The sequence below is a fragment of the Seriola lalandi genome, unplaced genomic scaffold, assembly GCF_002814215.2.
Source record: "Seriola lalandi dorsalis isolate HSWRI2012SDOR001 ecotype SW California unplaced genomic scaffold, Sedor1 jcf7180002054125, whole genome shotgun sequence".
NCBI lineage: Eukaryota > Metazoa > Chordata > Actinopteri > Carangiformes > Carangidae > Seriola > Seriola lalandi.
This window is the reverse complement of record NW_019524678.1, coordinates 41,813-61,880: the sequence shown is the minus strand read 5'-3', so window position 1 is coordinate 61,880 and position 20,068 is coordinate 41,813. Positions and strand designations below refer to the sequence as shown.

The following is a 20,068-nucleotide window of genomic DNA, read 5'->3' as shown; positions in this document are numbered from 1 at the left end:
GAGGAGGAGGAGGAGGCGGCGGCGGCGGTGGAGGAGGTGGTAGTGGTCTGGGGAGCTGAAGCCGGCCAGTCGTGCCAGACGCCCGCTCTAAACAGGGATGTGATTTATTGCTGGACTCTATCTCACGTTTCACTCCTAGAAAGACACTAAAATTACATTGTAGAGAGATAAAGAACTTCCTCAATTGTCTTAGAAGAAAGACAATCGCCTGTGGGCTGTAAAGAAATTTTGGAGCATGTGGTACATCTTTAACTAGTTCATGAAAATGGGAAATTTCTTTGGCATAAGGTGTCATCTGATTTTAGTTTTTTGGCTATGGATTCTGCTTTGGTTATTGCTTTTTGACTTTCCCTATAAACTTAGAATATTATACATTGATTTTCCATAAAGCTGCTCTTTGAAACAGAATAATTCAGATTAGGTCATCAGCATATGTATATTTTGCTAGGGGGCTTAAAATGGCTTCTGGCCAACATGTTGATCTTTGTCGCCCTCGCTGAATGCAGTCAGCACAGCACAGTGCTATGAGATGACCTCACTTCCTGTGTGGGTAGAGGAGGGCAGGAGGCCTCTTACACATGCACATAGACGCTCTCTCTCAAGCACAGCCTGGCTCTAGTTAGCCTTTAGTGCACAAGCCAGCCTAACCCCTCTCTCCTCTTGGTGTGGACGTGTTTCCACATTGCACATTTAGGCAGTCAAGAGCAAGGGACAGGCTAATGTCTTTAACTAGCCAGGCTAACAGCTGTGCGTCTGCAGCTTTCTGGGACGTAGGATCAGTTTTATAGGGAGATTAAAAGTAAAGAGAAGGAGGGGGGCTGTTACAGACACAGGATAGTAGGACCATAAGGCAGTGACAGCTCTCTAGGGAAACAATATATCACCTCTAAAAGGAGAGTGGAAGTGTTTGGCTGCGGGACAAAAATCCTGAGAAGTTAAAATCATTGATGTGATGTCATCTCTGAAAAAGCCATTGTCAGTGCAGTATGAGGTTATTTATGATTATGAAAATGCAGGTGAGCATCTTGACTAATTCAGTGTTGTAGATGAGGCTTCCCCATTTGCACAATGTAGTCATAACACTAAAAGAATGATATGACTCAAGTTTCATCCTTTCATTGTTTACCAAGGGTAATTGGTAATTCTGTCACTTGATTTTGCCCTTGTGATGCTAATGAGATTAGCTAATCACTGGGTATTTCATTCTGTGTGAGGAGCCTTGTATCTTATGTTACCTGTAAGAGCCATAACCATAAGTAGAAACAAATGAAGCTGGACAAATTAGCAGAGTTAGCATAATGAATGAATGGACGTAGGTAGCGAGCTATTCTGTAAAAGAACTGAATCAGATGCCTCAGCTCGTGATTGCCCGTATGTTCCCACTCCCCACGAGTGTTTTGAATGGGGGCCATGTTGGTTCAGATTGCCATGTCATTAATCCCTCGTACTCTACAGGGGAGTGGTCAGCGGCAGATGTATTTGCACTTCCTCCAGAAGGTTTTCTAGATTAGCACAAATCCTCCCAGAAAAACCGTTTAAAAACCTCATTTGGCACGCACAGCCAGACTTTGTGCTCATAGCTGGCCAAAGACAGCCATCCCTCCCTCTACATCTCATTCTCTCTGACTCCCCTGATTTTTTTTTTTTTATCCCCCACCTTGTGGTTCTCAGAGAGAGCCCCATGTCGATTTGGACAGGGCAGTGTAATTGTTTGGAAACTGGGTTCTGTCATTTGCATGTAGCAAGCAGCCACTTTTCCAGTTTCAGTGGTTTGACCTTGTTGTACCTGCCAGCCAGAAATGAGATCATCAGAAGAGTAGACGAGAAGCTGACATCTCTCCTCCACCTACCCGTGGCTTTAAGTGATGGTTGTCATAGCAATCATTATGCCACAGAACAGACTCAGTGGGTGAAGGATGGCTTTGAATGCGGCAGCCTCAGGTCACAACCTGGTTATGACAGAACAAATAGACCTATGAGGGTTGGTTGCAGTACACTGTCTGCACAAAGTAAACAGCCGCATACATCGTATGTCAGGTTCATATAGATTTCAGGTTGAGATTGAAATTACCGAGGCAATGTCTCTTTTTAAACCTTGAAGAAAGCGAGGCAGGTATTGGTATAACAGAGAGGGAAAGAGCAGCATGGGGCGAACAATGCCTCTCATTCCCATCAGCTGCCCTGGCCAGCATTTAACATGGAGATTGGAAATGGAATAAGCCCCCCCCCCCCATTCTCCCTGGACCTGCATGTAAATGAGGTTAGCGGTTAGCATTTCCTGCTGTGCCACAGCAATTCTTCTCCCTCTCTTGCTCCCTTTTTTTTCCTTTTTTTGATAATGGCCTGAAAGTGCTCCCCCTTTCCTGGGGTAGGGACCGGGACCAATCCTGATTAGTGTCCCTGTCCTAAGTGACAGGCTAAAATCCAAGCAGGCACTGCCTTGGGCGCCTCTGCCAAACAGCCGTCAAACCAATACCACCATAAAAAAGTCCCCACCCCCTCCTCCCCCTCAATTCTCAAGATCCCCCCTCCCCATTCGTCTTCTTCGCTCCTCTGCTCATTCTCCCCTGCCGTCCTTTCTGAGTGTCTCTAACAGAAACTGCCTCCATCGCTCTAACACACTGTCCCCTTACATACATACATGCACATATAGAATTACCTCTCACTCTCCCCCCACCTCCCACCGGACCTTGCTTTGTATCCCTGGGTGGACTGGCTGCTATAGAACCGAGTGTCCCTTTTGCCAGTAGGGTGATTTACAAACAATACATGGACGCTGTACACACTCCCACCTTCCACCCTCCTACTCTCTCTCACTTCTCTTCCACAGCCACACAATCACCTCTGTGAGGAGCTTCGGTATGCCAGAAAACTACGCAGCAGGGTGATGGCCTGTTCTTTTCGCACTTGTTTCAAAGAATGTACCCTGTCTTCTTGAGAATGCTAGCGCGACGTCCACGTCTCGGTTGAATGAGGTTACTTTGTCAACTGGAAGAAAAATTGATCTCACTTGTATGTCAAGTGGCTTATAATTAGTAGTTTTCAGAACCACATTAAATGGTTATCTGAGCTGTATTCATGAAAATTTTTCCTGATATAAAGCAAATACACCAGGGAGTTATGTTCGTTGAAGAGGGGACATGCTAATTACTCAGTGTTTGAAACGATGAAAATGTGAAAAGTAAATGAGCACTGGAAAATATTAGTTGTTTCCATAGTAGCTATAACAAACTGCTGTATATTGTGCTATCTTTTGTATCTTACTATGTCAGTGTGTAGGAAACACGGTGTACGTGATTCCTAGTAAATCAACTATTGCAGCACAGCAAATTGATCTGGTTAGTGTCAATCAAATGTAAAACTACCAATTACACGTAAAGCAAGCAAACTAGCATGAACATTTATAGGAATAACATGTTTGAATAACAAACGTAAAAACATTAGTGCTGTTGTGAGCACAAATATGTCAGAGGCACAGTTTTCATACATGCGCATGTAGCAGTTTAAGTTTTATTTCCTACCATATGTGGTCTTTTTAAGGGTGCTGCATGTGTTTGTTTGCCTTTATTTGGTTTCACAAAGTAGGATGCCACCCACATATGCCTATCCCTATGAGACAGAACGGGTGAAGTCTTTATGAATATGATCAGCTCTTTCTCACAGAATCAAGAGATTGGTCTTTGATGTAAAGTGTTTAGACACAAAACTGGCAATCAGCAGCATTTATCAATGAGCCCATGAATGAATTTGCCCCCTAACTGTAAGGCATTTACTTTAAATTTCACAGGTATTATTTACTCACATATACATACAAAAATGTTTGCCATATGAACTGATAGATGATCGACTCAGCTGTAGATATACATGAGTTCCTAAGTCTATGGTGTAAATCTATCAGTGAAAAGACAATGTAAACACTTAGTTAGTATTGCTTTTCAGTAATTACTTTAGATCAGTTAGTCTTAATTTGTGTAAGGGAACATGCCATCTCAACAGCGTCCTTCTGAATTGCCTACTGCTTTTTCAGAAATGAAAGGATTGTTTTTTTTGGCTGGTTACAGACAGACTTGGCATCTGGCTTTTATCTGGCTTTCCAAAATCATTGAAGTGTTATAATATGACTCATGATTACAAATTCTGGATAGACAATGTTTGTATTGAAATTAAAGCAATATTGTATTGCGTCTTTAGCTCATAGCAATGGTACAATAATACAATGAAAGAGCATAAAAGCCTAAAACCACCTAAGGAATACTTAAAGTAGTTAAACAATGAAAATTAGGATTAATAAAATGGTATAATGAAACGTAATTGTGGCTCCTTCCATACCCAAAATCTTTTAATCAGCAGTTTTAAAAGCTGGGATTAGATTTATGCTGCTGGAGTAATAACCTTTTACTGACACCTTGCTGTTTTGGAGGTTATTTCCTTACTCTACTTGGATGAAAACTTGTTGCCCCCAAACATTTTAAATTTTTTATTTAAGAATTTGTTATTTGGGAAATTATATAAGCTTTTATCAACAAACCAATAAATTACATCCAGTGGCAGTGAGTGTACATTTGACCTTTGACATTTGATACATTGCCACTGCAGCTTTTATTCAAATCAGTCAAATTATCATGTGGATTTTCTTATTCATTCAATAATGAGCCTCACATAGAATTGCTCTAAGAGATAAGAGGTGTGTACAACCTTGTTGGACATGAGTTCTTATTTTCCATGCTTAAGATTATTTACCAGTGCTGTGAAGCATGTTTAAAAGAAAAAAAAGTGACTCATTACCTAAAACACTGGAAGCAGCGAATAAGTCATTCACAATAAGATAAGAATTTTGGAATAGAGTCTGACAGTACAAATTATTCAGCGGCCCAGGGCAAGTAAGCAGTTGACCCAGGTCAGTTTATTGGCCAAACTAGAGTCATAGGAATACCAGTATGCTGCGAGTATTTCATACACTGTAATTAGCCAGTTAATCCTCACCTTTCTGCTGTGCTACTGGCCCACCCTCCTTTATGTTGTGTTTTATTTACCCAGTCAGAATCAATGCCACTTCAGAGCTGGTCAGCGATCCAGTAGTTTGGAGAGCTGTTTAGACTGGCTCATGTCATGAATGCATCAGTGTTGGGATTTCTATCATGACTATCATACATTTGTCAGTCACACGGACTTTTAGTGCCTTCACTTACCACAGAGGCACCTGATATCCATGACCGACACTGGCAGCAAATTAACCCATGATATTTCTGCACTTTCTTACGTTGATTTGATGATAGTCCTGTTTTTTTCAGGAGCTCAGAAAAATCATCATGTAGGAGTGTGTGATATGATGATGTATATATCTTGAGTTCTGTTGCATCAAAATGAGGCAAAATATTAATCATTGGGTAAGCCAAAGACTGACACTCCTGTCTGGTTATTTTATGCATTAATAATTTGTTGATTGACTGATAGCTGCCACTGACAGTTTTGATAACAGTTGGCTATGTTTGGGCTTATCATTATGATGTCCTTGATGCCACCACGCACAGAGGCTGCCACAGTCACCTCCGTGATTAACAGTCAGTCTTTGCATCTTATAGTCACAACTGAAATCAACTGTATATAAAAGAAAGAATTCAGGGAAATTATCACGGACTGCTGAAGGCTCCTTAATGTTCACTTACCACAAACTCTCACAGTCACTCCCCCTTGAGTGATGGTCAGCATTTTTCATCTTATATTCATAACTGAATGCAACTGCACAGACAGGTTAAGAAAGAGTTCAGGCGTGCTATAAGAGACTACCAAAGGCTAAGGAAGAGTTGAAATGTGTAACTATGCCTTTGCAGGGGCTGTATTTTCTGAAAGAAACATAGAATAGAAATGAAACATTTTTACAAACCTCTCTACAAAGAACCAGAATATACATTGAAGTTTTTTTTTTAATTTGATCAGGCTGAGATGTCAGTGTCTTCTTACCACCCCAGTCATTGTTTTGATGTTAATATGTATGATCTACGCACTGTTTGAGAGAATGGTTCTCCCTAAGTTGAGAATCGGTGACAGTGGTGCTCTACCATCAAGCAACAGCAACACCTTCACAGACTAATTTCTAATGAGGGAAGTCACGTTATCCTGTCTGTATGATGGCACGTGAAAGCACCATTGCAGCGGGCCTGGCATTTCTTTGTAGACTTTTCAAGAAATACTAGAAGTAAATACACAAACATTACCTTGACAGTCTCTGATAGTATGGTGCAGTGACTAGAAAGTGCCTGCCCTTTTGTCCACTGAGTTGAATTGGGGACTGGTAGACTGAGATGGGATTTGACAGTCTCATGTGTAATGGATGTTTCAAACGTTCTGATGCTGTTTTTGGGACAGTGACAGAGCGCGTTGGCCTGTTTTCACTCACCAATTAGTGTCATTAGCCACGTAATGCAGTTTGATTTCAAGCCTGAGCTGCAAATTACTGCTACAATGATAATCCTAAACATTTAGTGAGATGCTCTATGGGTTTAACTACAGATGATGTTCTTAAGTGAGATGAAAAAGTTTGAAATTTCAATATACAATATAGTATTTTTATTTCTGGTTGTTTAATTACTCAGATAGTCGTTGCTGTAATGGTCTCACACCACATGCACACATTTGCAGCATGATGTTGCCTATGGAATAGGTAATTGACTTTATCTGTTCAGGAATTTGGCAAAATTTCAAAATAAATCACAGGTCAGTGCAATTGAACTAAATTCATATTCTGTGCTACTTGGCAACAAATCAATCTAACTTTTTTTTAACCCTATGACAGTAAATTAGCATGAAGCATGAATGTTTATCAAGTATTCACTTAGTATGTGTTTCTGCTGCTCTCTATGCCTTTGTAACTGTATTACTCTAAAAATGCCACATGCTTGCTGTTCAGACATCCTCAGTGCATTCCTGAGAAGAAGCCCCCCCAAGGCAATTTCCACCAACTTTTACACTCATTTTCAATACAGTAATATATGTAAAACCCATGTTCAGCTGTCACATACTGTGAAACAGTACAGGCGCACAGTAAATTACACGTAACTAATACAAACATTACCATAACACATGTACAACATGACACGGTCTGTCCGAAGCATGTTCAGTGGCACACTAACTTCAAGTCCAGGTTCTATTACTCCAGGGTAGGACAATAAAGTGACTAACATTTGGTTAGTAATGTGTCAGTTTATCCTGCAAAGATGCAATAGACATACCACTTCTCTCCCTCCAGCAGTTTAGATCCATAGCTTTGATGACACATCTGAGGTTATGAGCAAGATTTTTTTTTTTTTAACATGAGATGCTAAAAATGGAAGGGAAAAATAAACCAGGGGGTAAAGTGCACTTCATCTGCAATGAGGAATTTCAGAGGTCTGGGGCTCTCAGTCGTCTCATTCTCTTCCAAGAACACTTCTCCTTCCTGTTTCACCTCTGGCATGCCGCCCAAAGTACCCACAAACCACGGAGGCCAAGGCCGAAAATACACAGATGGTAATTTGCACTACATTTCAATAAGACTCAACCGCCATTATATATAGCCCTGCTGCCTGAACCTTGATCCTCACTGAGAGTATCACCTCACCTCAGATTCCAACTAAAAGATGGGGTCTTTATGTCTTTGTCACAGACTTCCAGTTGGACAGGATAACAGAGAGAGCTGAAGATGAAATAGAGGAGTCGATTCTGAGTTTTTATAATGTTTGAATATCTAACATGAACGTTGATCAATACGCGGAGGATTTTTTCCCCCCATGGATCTTGACATTGTGTCAACATAATTAATCACTAGACAGATGTTTAATGGTTTAGCTTACTCTTGCATGGAAGAAAAATAGGTGTCAGTTTTTCAACTCACTGAAAGTAAAGGCCTTGATTGCCTCTTTATAACTGACTACATATATGTCTGTATATCATAAGTACTCCTATTAAGAGTATAGTTTATCTAATGAACATTTCAAATGACTGGGTTAATATAAAGGAAAGAGGTGTTACTGCCCAACATAGGGTACAAGTTTGGTGCTCCATTGTCTGACACTTTGCCTCAGTGATCACGTCTTATCCATTCCCTTGTTGGTTGTCATGTTTCATCAACTTCCTTTGGGAAATAACGTGATTGTGATGGATAAACTTTGGAGCAATTATCATGTTGCTCCTGCAAAAGAACAGCAGCATTTAACAGATTGATGGTGCATAAATTCATGTGAAGGGGGGTGTGATATATGTACGCTAGCTCCCACACATCCAGCTGGATTTATTTAGAGCATCTGTGTTTTAATTATTTCTTTATTTTTGATATTTGTCCTCCTCGTTATGGAGATGGGAGAAAGTGGGGATGGGATGAAGGGGAACATGTACAAGAAGAAAAGAGAGCACGCTGGTGTGAAAGAGATCAAGCAAATGAGAGATTATGGAAAAAGGAAGGGAAGCGATCCTGATCCAGTGTGTCCCAATTAACGGAATTACCTTCCTCCTCGGGAGGACTGTTAGTCATTTGCAGAGACGTGAGCCCGCCAGTAGAGCGTCTCTCCCACCATATTGTCCAGCGAGCACTAATAAGGCAGCCCTGACTGCCGGGCGTGCTCATTAGCATAGCCCGCGGCCGTGGCAACCCCCGCCAGGGCCCAGCCGGACACTTAATTACCGCCGCGGCTCCTTCTTCACCACATCTATACTCACCGCCTTCCTTCCTATGTCCTCACCCCTGCTCTGCCTCCTTAACCCAGCCCAAAACACACACACATGGACACACAGTACCATCACACGCTCCCAGTCATAGCAGGAAAGATGTGAGGCTAATCATTTTGGTGATGTAAATGTGATGGCTTTAGTCTTGGTATGTTGTGGCAGTCTTTTATGTTATCTCATTTTTTTTATGGCTTTGCGGTCAGTAATCTTTGCGATTTTAGTGATTCCCTGACCTGCACTACCTCTCTCTCTATCTCCCGCTCCCTCTCTCTCATTGCTATATTAGCTCATGGGCATGACTCTCCTTTTGACATCGGCACAGTATTGATGCACCCCCGTCCAGCCTTAATCGGCTAATGGCCTCCTCTTCTTTCCTGCCCAGCCAAATCAGCCCCTCCCTTAACCATCCCTCTATCTCTCCCTTCTTTCCTTCACCCTCCCGTCTCCTCTCCCCCTACCCTGTTCAGGCCTGGGGTCAGCGAGGCCAATTTTCATGCCTGGCTAAGTCACAGAGTAGCTTTGTGTGTGTGTGTGTGTGTGTGTGTGTGTGTGTGTGTGTGTGTGTGTGTGTGTGTGTGTGAGAAAGACAGTGAGAGAGAGAGAGAGGGAATATGTTAGTCAGCAGCCTCACACAAGTCATGTGGTGGGTGACCTCCTGACCTACCTTTACTCCAGTCCCTTGCTTTTCTCTCCCTTCTCTAATTCGCACTATTCCCTTTACCAGCAATCATTCTGTGTGACAAGGTTAGGTGAAGTCTCGCTGACTCCTGTACTGTACTTGTATGTGCATGCACGCACACACACGTGTACCCCTTGCTGACCTAGAAAAACCATGGCCAAAATAATCCTGCCAAGTTCACAAATGGAGATTGTTGACAGCACTGCATGGTGAAACAATGAACAAGTCTACTACCTGAAATATCCAACTGTTTTCAGCTGTAGTTACAGGCTGTGAGCTCGCTGTCTGTTTTTTTTTTGTGACAGGTTACACCAACAAATAGATGTCCAAACACTGTAAGTTGCAGAGGTGCAACATCAAAATAGTTTTAGTTGCTCAGTGTACATCTCTGGTCAAACTCAGGACAGTTTATTCTAGCCAGTCTTTTGGTCCTCTCTCTATGCAGCCTCAGCCTGCACTTTAACTTGTTATGGCTCCCTCTTTGTCTATAATGTGGTGGCGCTATACATCTCTGTGGCCCGGAGAGAAAATCCCCTGCCGCTGCACCACTGAATCACTCGTGTGTGAGTGATAACAGATCCAGACTGCTGAGCACCCCGCAGCTGTTTGTCTCAACATGCAAGTCATCCCCGCCATTACACCGCTAAATGGTTCCCTTTCAGTGGCAGACGCTTGCCGCCTCGGCCTGGATCTTCGTGCCTCCATCACTGGGGGGGGGGGGGTTATAGTAACTGTCGCTGAGCCAGCCACTGTACCGGAGGCAAAGCAGTAGAATGTGTGTCAGAAAAAAATTTCAGTGGGGGAACACTTAAGCATTAATTATATTCTTGGCTGTGTGTTTGTAGTTTAAACATGTATGCACATGCATAAGTTTGTCCCCACGCGTGTGGTAGGCATACAGCAGCAGTCGTGAGGACAGAGCTCAGATGAAGCCCCCTTAGAGCTCGGGCCGGAGACCATGACCTTGGGAAATGTCATTCCGCCCACAGGGGTGGTTCGTCTGTGACACACAAGCCATGGTAGTGGAGTGCATCAGTGCAATGTAGCACTGGCAGAAGCCTTGTGGTGTAGTGTTGCATTCTGCTGCATCTAACCCTGAGGTTTAAGATTGAACCTAGGAAGCATGAGAGTTCAGCCTCAAAGCTGAGACCTTGGGTCAGCAATCTAGCGATTTCCCTCTAACCACATTATAGCCATTAGTGGTTCTTGCTGCTTTTCGCATGTCACATGGAAATGGGTCAAGCCCTGCCCTGCATGACTCATTGGCGCTTTCTCCCTCTCCCTCTCTTTCATTCCTGTTAACCCTACTCAGGTGGCAAAATGGCTTCAAGGAGCATGGGAAATTGGGTTCACAATCTTCACATTTTGGTGTTTTCATTCACCTTTAGAAAAGTATTAAAAATGAGAAGGGTCATGCATGCTGTGTATTAGTCTCTTACATCTTGTTTGTTTATGTGAAGTGTATTATACATGGGCTAGTTTTAAAAGCCCTAGGGCCAATATTATGACATAATCTGTTGCATTGGTTCTGAGCACCTGGCATTTTCTGTCAGTGTTAGTGTGTTTCTGTAACACGTTAGATGGAAGTGTGTATGTGTTGAGAGATGAGAGGATATTGGAAAGTGTGTAAGCCCTGTTTGATATCTGTTGCAGCAGAAGAGTAGCGGTCATAGTGTGTTGTGATTGTGGTCACCTTTGTGGACTACGGTGAGCTGCGCTGGCCAGATGTCAGCCAACTCTAATGATCCCAACAGGTTGCTGGGCTGGGTTGCCTGGCAACCGTTTTGCCTTTGCCTGTAAACACGGAGCAGACCCACTAGGCCTCTGTCAGGGTCGTGAGGGTGAAGACGTATGTTGGTGTGTGAGACATTTTAAATAATTCTTTCGTAGCTTCATGTTTTTGCCACTGTACGAGTGCCTAGTTTTCTCCGAAATCTCAGCCAATTCCTTTTTTATCAGATGTTTTGTGAGGCTGTGTACAGTAACCCAAAGAGGAGAAAAGAAAAAAGTCAGTTTTGACATTTTGTTTTGCCCAGGCCTGGTGCTTTTGACATATTCTTATGGAGGTTTGTTAATATGTATCAGGAATATTCACTTTTCTTTGTTCGCCCTTGTCTGGCAAGCTGTAATGTTTTGCTTATGAATATTGATACATGAAGTGTATATTAATGACCCTTGGTGACCTTAACCCTATCCTTATTGGCTCCCCGGTGGTATCTGCAGGCTCATGAATATTAATCTAGTTCTGTAACCTCCATTACCCTAATCTTTGCTGTCTAGCCTCCCAGAAGGACCTGTTGTCATGGTAACCCCTTTACTAGACTCTTTTAGACCAAGGGTGGGAAAAATATTGTTAAAAAAGGACAGAAAAATCTAAATTACTCAAACATCCTGGATGCGCCATGTGGAAAGCTGCCATTATATAAGAAAGAGGTTGAATTTGTGGTGGAAGTCATTTTAGTCGTGTCCTTGCTGAGCACTGAAGTGTATTTTTGCACTTTAAATGGCTATTTGAGTTGGGTTTGTGCAGGTAATTGTGTTATGAATGTTGAAAATTGTAGTCCCAGTTAGGGCTCCACATGGTACAGATCACTAATTGCTCTGAAAGATCAGACAAGCAAACATGGGAAATAATAAAAGTGAATAGTTAATACTAATTTCCAGTGTTGAAAGCCATCTGCAGTCAGCCAGAGGCTATGACTATGCCCTCTACTTAACTCTTAGTAATAAGTGCTTGATGTTAACAACTCTTTGTCAAGTTTTTAGCTCAAAGATTATGCCTAGTCTAACTGTCCACGAGAGCAACATGGTGGTATCTTTGTTACAGTACTTACAGTATTTATTTCTGTTCCCTTGAGGTAACTTGTATGTTTTCACTCTGCTTCCAGATGTGGACAGCAACGAGGAAGGGGGGCCTGATGGCGGTGCTGTGGAGGAGGAGGCCTGGTTTGGGAATGCTTCTGACACACGATCAGAGTCGTCGTCTTATGGAGACACCCAGGATGAGCTCCTCCTGCCCAGGGGCTCTTCGCCTGATGAACGACCTGGAGTCAGCAGTGGGTCTGGGGACCACGATACCTGTGGAGGTGAGAGCTCACTGGGTTGCCCCACACCTGTCCATCGTGCCTCTTTGGAACTTCTTGGACTGGATGGAGGTGCATTCTCGGCCCAGGACACACTCTCCTCTGTGGTATCATCACTGTATGGCGAGGCAGCGTCTCGAGCCCTGGGAAAACCCCTCAGCAGTAACCTACGACGCCTCCTAGAGGCTGGGTCGCTGAAACTTGACACTGGGGAGCTCCTGGGTCGGTCATCCAGGGGGGGTGCTGGAGGGGAGTCTCCTCCAATTGGTCTAGCCCCACCCTTGACCCTCTCCCCGTCTTCCCACCATGCCCACCAGTTAAGTGCTCTTGCCCGAAAACTGGCTAATAACAACAACAACAGCGGCTCAGCCTCACCAGCCTCCTTGGCACCCTCAGTCACCAACATTAAGCAAGAGCCCCATGACCCCTTTAACTCTGTCACCCCTAGCAACGGCAGTGGGTTTGTATGGGCAGGTGTTGCAGATAAGTGGCCACCGGCCAGCTGCTCCACACCCTGCGGCTCCAGCCTGTCCCCGGACTCTGCAATCCAGAAGTTGAAAGCAGCAGCAAATGCTGTGCTTCAAGACAAGAATGCCGTGGCCGCCTCCTCAACAACTTCTTCCTCCTCGTCCACCTCGGCCTCATCTGCAGTGCCCGCCCTCGGAGGGGCAGGTCGAGGAGACGAGGTCGTGCGCTTTGATGCCTTCAACTCTCCGTTTAGCCCACAGTCAGCTAGCTCCACCCTCGCTGCACTTTCCAAGAAGGTCAGTGAGCGGAGCCAAGCTTCGTCAACGGCAAGTGCTGCTACTGACCACCAAGCCTCAGCAAGTTCCTTTCTCTCACTTGTGTCAATGACCTCCTCTGCTGCCTTGCTCAAAGAGGTGGCAGCCAGGGCAGCAGGAAACCTGCTGGCAGAGAAGAAGGAAGGTTCCCCCTTGGCGACTCCTGGGGTCCTCCAAGAGGATGTGAAGCCCCTGCTGGACAAGAATCAGAAGGCCCCCACGCCCTCAACACCCACCCAGAGCCTAGAGTTGCTGTTGCCCTCTACTCCAAAGGGCAGAGGCAAACCAAGCAGCCAAGCAGGTAATCAAAGTCGACAATAAACAAGATAATAATGTCTGTATAGAAATCACTATACACACACTAATATTATATATATTTATGTAAATCAAAATAATGGTATAGTGGTCACTAATACAGACAAGAGTAGAGCTCAGCTTGTGTTAGGTACATTTTTGGATTTTTTTTTCTCTTTCTATTCAGTGACATAAAGTACGCTACATTGTTGCCTTGTGACACAGAATCAGGCTCCAAAAAAGCTTGCTAGACTGACGGTTCAAGATCATTTCAGCTGCACTTCATTCATGGAACGTTTTCATCCTCTTTCACTATGCCCTTGCTTTCAAGAAATAATTGTACAAATTTACCTGAAGTTCAAGATAAATCTTTCCCCCATCATTAAACTTCTTCCCATTCAGCTGATGCCATTAAATGCGCATTAAAACTGTTAGTACTAATAAATTAAAACTAATATTACAATTGAAGCTCAACTCCAAATAGTGTGGGAGAGTAGCAGGTTTCCTTGTCACCAGGATACCACCAGAAAGCACAATGCTGAACTTCTGTGTTTTCCCTAGTTTTGTAATGGTTTTGTTCTCACCTCACTGCCGCTGATGTAGTGAGTAGTGTAGCCTCAGCTTAACTGTCAGCCGAGCAGAGAGCATAGCCGAGAGAAAACAGCCCTGGCTGGCCTTCTAGTCTGGGAAATGGTCTGTGGGCTCAACGGGGGGTTCCGACTGAGACCTCACTGCCGTCCCAGACCAGCTCGTTTGTGCTCGGATGTGCGTGCTGCCAAAAGGGGGCCGTCAGTGTGTGCTCGGCACAGTGGGGAGCCCTGGAGTCCATATCCATCTCGGCAGCCTCCTCCTGGCTTCAACCCCCACTAACCAGAGCCCTTTGCACTGATCAGCACAGCAGACTTAAGGCCAAACACATCATACTTTCCACTGACTGGATACAGATGCGTGCACACTCTCTCTCTCCTTCTTATGCTCTCTCTCTCTCCGTAACTCACAAATGGTCATGCAGTATAAGTGTGTACTCAGATGCAGACATATAACCCAAACAAGGGTGCACACAAAGATCTCACTCTTGCAGAGGGAGAAAGAAAGCTTCAAAGTGCAGGCTCTAACTAAGTAGTCTTTAGGGAGCACAGAATGTTTTCAGAGAGATGGATGGGCACTTTTGAGGGATTGTGTCGCAACCCCGCCAAATCTAAAATGGCTGGATCAAATTGACTTCAGACAGATGAGGCCGTTGATGTAATATTCTGTGATCTGCATGCTAAAAAGGGGGTCTGCTCTAACCCGTGAGCCTTCAAGGTCGAGCAGCGCTGTAAAAATGCAGGTAGTTGTTTGGTCGCCAGACTGAAAAATGTGACCTTGATTATTGACTGTCATGTCGTGTTTTATTGTTGTCCCTTGCCAATTCCACTATAAAATTGTATTGCTCTGTTATGTTCTGCACTTTGCATATACAGGGAAAGCTTATTCCCTTTTTCCAAAAGATGGTTGTGATTACTGAGGAAACAGACACCTTAAGTGCTAAGATAGAGGTACCAAACTCACACACATTTTCACTCTCCTGCTTTGTTTCTGCTTCACATGCCTCAACTTAGTGTAAGCAGAAGTCGTTTTTGCATTGTGATCTCTGCTGTGCTTAGAGAGGTTGGGCCGCAGATGGCAGTTTATTGTTGCAAATAGGCAGTCTCGAGGTTTTACACCTCAGGTCAATGAATGGCTGAGCACAGTAATTTCACCAAACACTGATTACCAGATGTTTTTCAAGGAACGGCGCTGGAATACTTATGAAGCCATCCTGACAGGCCCTTGTAGAATTTGTAATGCAATCATGCCTCTTTCTAATAAGACCAATTAAACAGTAATGGATGCCGGATATGAAGCCAACAACAATAATCGAGATACTAAAACATGCTTGAGTTTTTACTTCCATTGTTCCATTGCTTCCAGCTGGCTTTTCCCTTGATAGTTTCACCATTAGGTGTGCAGGAGTTGTCTCTTGCAGATCTGTGAATACTGTAGTCTGCATTTGGATAGAGTGATTTTTATTTCCTTTCAGTAATGGAGGTATATTCCAGCAACATAATACATTTTTCCACGCTCCATAAGACTGATGAATAGATTCTGAAATGTATCAAATGTTCTCTGTAAATGGTAACAATGACCTTTGGTCCCCTCAAGGCTCTCCTGAGGATGGCGGCAAACCATTCCAGTGTCCTGTGTGTGGACTGGTCATCAAACGCAAGAGCTACTGGAAGAGACACATGGTCATCCACACAGGCTTAAAAAGCCACCAGTGTCCCCTGTGTCCCTTCCGCTGTGCTCGCAAAGACAATCTCAAGTCCCACATGAAGGTGAGATCATATGGATATTTTCTTTCTCTTGTCAACCTGCAACCCATGTCATCCCCACCCACATCATCTTCAATCAGTGCTGATTATGGCTCTTGATATATAATTGTTAACATCAAAGGATATGCATGCTTTAGTTAAACTTTTAATCTTCTACATGCCATAATGAAACACGATTGTTTGTAGCAGAATATCACTGTTAAATGTAACTGAATTAAAGCTACGTCTTTCTTTTTGTGTGCTGTAGTGTTGGAGAGAAAAAGTGATTTGACACTTAAACCTGTCCTCCTTTTCCAGGTACATCAGCACCAGGACCGGGGTGAGACGTTTCAGTGTGAACTTTGCCCCTTCACCTCTTCCCGTCACTTCAGCCTGAAGCTTCACATGCGCTGCCACCAGCACTTCCCCCGCACAGACGTCAAGGTGAAAGAGGAGCTCACCACCGACACGGAGGGCGAGGGCTCCCTGATGGGTGACAGCGGCTCCGCGGACCTGAGAGGGACGGAGGTGTCCCCGCTGCACTCAGACACTCAGCAGCAGACGTCCCCTCCGGTCGAGGCTTCCTCCAATCATGTCCACATCAAGGAGGAGCCACAGGAGAGAGACCTGTCTGTGCTCTCCCCCTTTAGCATTTGCAGGGAACGTCCTAGCAGCAGTGCCAACTCCCTGGACCTACCTGGAGTTGGGGTTGGAGTTGGGGTCAGATCCAGTCCGAGTGGTCCAACCACAGCCTCCCTCTTCAGCCCTGACATCACTACCAAGACGGCCACTGATCTGCTTATGAAGTTATCAGGTTAGCATTCGTTTTATAATAACTATTAGATGAAATGGTTGCAACTAACAGTTATTTTCATCATTGATTAATCTTCTTATATTTTAATAATCTGTTAATCCTTTGGCCTATAGAATATCAGCAAAGAGCAAAGAAAATGCCCATGATGACGTCTGCAAATGGTTTGTTTTGTCTGACCCGCAGTCGGTTATATGGTTTTGAGAAACATAAAACAGCTTGCACACACAGACTAATAGCTTGACTCCTGTAATCCACAATTGTTTTGTTTATTGTACCATTTTCTCAACTTGACTTTGTAACTCTGCAGTCATTGCCGTTGCACTTTTATCATAAGTATTTCACTTCTTTGAGACTTGAATGTGAAGGCATCCGTGCTGATCTGACGTTGTCTTGCCTTTGCCTTACGTTTTGTTTTGATTCTTCACTGTCACCAGAAATAACATTCGTAAGAAGTGTAAACAGTTTTATGTTTATCGTCCCAGGTCAAGGCTGCAGTTTGTCTCTGTGAGCTGTTTTTAATGGATTTTAAAACAATGGGAGCCTAAAATGTCTGGAAATTAGTTCAAAACTGTAGTGAACAAACAGCTTTAGCTCTTGACAGTGGCAAATACATTGTTTTTTTTACTTTTAATGGGCATTAACAAAAGAAAAAATGTAAAGTCACACTGACGTTACTGTTTAAACAGTGAATTGAATCCAACACAGTATGTGCCAGGTCACACTGCATGGGTCTTAGGTAGATTCAGACAAAGATGTGTGTTTGAGCTGCTCTTCAACATTTAATTATTACTGTGCATATTGATGCAAGTCTTCACCTGCACAGAGGTTTATTCACAAACTTAGTTTCAGTGTATTTTCCACAAGCATGATAGAAAAGTTGGCCATGGACACACTCTTTGCCTTGGAAGTACCACATGCCTTTAAAATGACAAAACTTATCCTTATGGTGCTGATTTGAAGGAGACAAAATACTGTATATATGACTAAATACATTATATTTTATTTTTCCTGTAAGTAGTCTTTAAAAGAATAACATTATATTTAGATAGATGTGTCTCTTAATTACAGCAGTGACACTTTGCACAGACACAGGGTTTTTGCCTTCTTATATGTAGAAAATATAGGTATAAATATGCACTGTGATTGTCCTTTGTGTACAGTAGACACACACACACACACACAATATTTTCACTAACTGTCCACTGTATTTTCACAATAGACAGTCACAGATAGTAAAGGCTTGAAATATTCCTGTAACATCCCTGAAAAACCTGCCCAGCTGATGTATTACTAGGATGGACGCAGGAAACCTGTCCCCTGTGAGAGCTGACTTTGCAAATATATATTTAAAAGATGACACATCTCAATGATCAGGAACCAGTCCATGTGCAAATTGTTAATGCTGTTAAGCCAAGCACATCTGACTCAGTTATTGTCACCCTTGTGTCATGTCACTTCTGTGTACAATTAAGGTGTGTGTTGGAATAAGTAAAAAAGAGGAGACATTCTTGGCATAATAATAACAGATTCTAAGCATGCCATGAAGGAGTAAAACACTGGGAATGTTCTGATGCTGAGCTGTTTTTTTTTTTTACTTTTCAGAACCAAGGCTTTGTGCCTCTAAACATTGCTTTACTAATGGTCAATGGGGCTAAATTTTTTTTTTGGTATTCATCAGTTAAATTGCACCTCAAGCAGAAATTGTGTGCACCACCATGATTGGTAGCAGCAGAGTAGAACGTGCACATAAAAATCAGTTTAAGTACCGTGGCGCAGCACTAAAGTCATGACCTAAATCAGAGCATGTACACTGTGTTCATCTCTAATCTTGTGAATAAATGCTCTGTTTTGAATTATATTTTATTTGCTTCCTAGGCTTCAAAATACACAATTGGTACATTTTTCTAACATAAAAAAATCACTTATCAAGGGTATTTCCAGGGTCTTTTTAGTTTAAAAAAAATCCACAGTCCTCTGCTGTTGGCCTCTGATTAGCTCTACTTAAGTAGTTGGGAACTTAATGATTGGCATCTCAACAATAGTTGTTGTGGGACAAATTTTCTTCATGCACATCTTGTAAGTTGACAGGGTAGCTGAACTTCTATAACCTCTAGGCACCTTCCTCCTGCTAACAATTCTGTCTTTCTTTGTGTAAGTATTACTGACAAAATGGTGGAAGATTTCACTGTATATGTGTTGAGGGGATAGACTGAAAATGTCACGATCCACAAATGGAATGAGGTGATCTGAAACCCTGCATTAAGTGCTGTTAACACAGGGCTGCTGTACTCTGGTGAAAGACCTTGTCTAATACACTGAGTCTTCCTCTCCCCACCCTTAATGGTATTTGTTTTACTGAAACAGTTGATGCAGCTGATGGTGTGTACCTGGCCGTTCCTGTTCAAGAAGCAGTATTTTCCACTGGTGAAGTTGCTGTGTATTGCTCTATAACATAATGATACAGCATTTTAACCAAACAAACTTGACAAACATGCTGCTCCAAGGTATACCAGGCTCAGGCCGTGTTTAGATGCATTTCACCGTGTTGCAAAATATCAAAGGATGAGCCTGGAGACAAAGGCAAGATTGATGGAAAAAGGTTGACCGAGGTTCAGCGCCGGGGTCGAGGCTACGCCTGCCACTCTTCCACTTAATGCTGTGTAATTAGATTGAGATCTTGAGTGAGGATGGGAGGAAAAAACCCTGGGAACATTAGATTAATTAAAAATTTATGCATAATTCATAATTAAAAAGGAATTCATAATTTGAAATGATTAGCGCCCTCAGCGCCATCCTGTGACCCCGCCAGAATGCACAGGGACTGGGCCGGCTTAGTTAACTCCCCCTCGATCTCGCACGCCCCGGCGCCACATGGTTGCCCCCTGGGTGCCAGTTGCACTTCACTCCCAGACTGCACAATCAAGCTCAGGCAACTCCCGGAGGAGCCAAGATGGCTCCTCGCAATGTCAGTCCAGTGTCAAGTGGCGGACATCTTACTCAGGGCATCATTCAAGGAGAATGAGGGAGGATATAAAAAGACAGGACGAGAGGATGTTGAACTTGAATGCATGATAATAGGTTTTAATGAATGCTGCTTCTTTGATCACAAAGTTCTCCCTTTGTTGGGGGGCGGAGTTAAAGATAGAGAGTTATGAAACTGAGAAGAACTGGGCTCAGATCTCAGTGAGAGTTACCCATGCCACGGAGCAGCCAGAGAGGGAGAGGTGAGGAAGTTCCTCCTGGGACCTGTAGACTCTATTTCTTTTGACCTCCCTGCCAACCCAGATTGAGTGTGTACACGAGCAGCTCATCCCTCCTGCTTTTACACTACTGTCTCAGTGCCTCAATTCAATCCCACAAGGCCTATGAGGGAGGAGGGAGGA

The 20,068-nt window shown here is 43.4% G+C and overlaps 1 protein-coding gene across 1 annotated transcript in view; it reads left to right on the top strand.

Moving 5' to 3' along the window:
• znf827 (zinc finger protein 827) overlaps positions 1-20,068 on the top strand; it is a 64,786-nt gene that overhangs the window by 7,797 nt on the left and 36,921 nt on the right. The window contains exons 2-4 of the mRNA XM_023403322.2: positions 12,268-13,545; positions 15,723-15,895; positions 16,190-16,685. Coding sequence (XP_023259090.1) covers positions 12,268-13,545; positions 15,723-15,895; positions 16,190-16,685 — 1,947 coding nt within the window. The remainder of the gene's footprint in view (positions 1-12,267; positions 13,546-15,722; positions 15,896-16,189; positions 16,686-20,068) is intronic.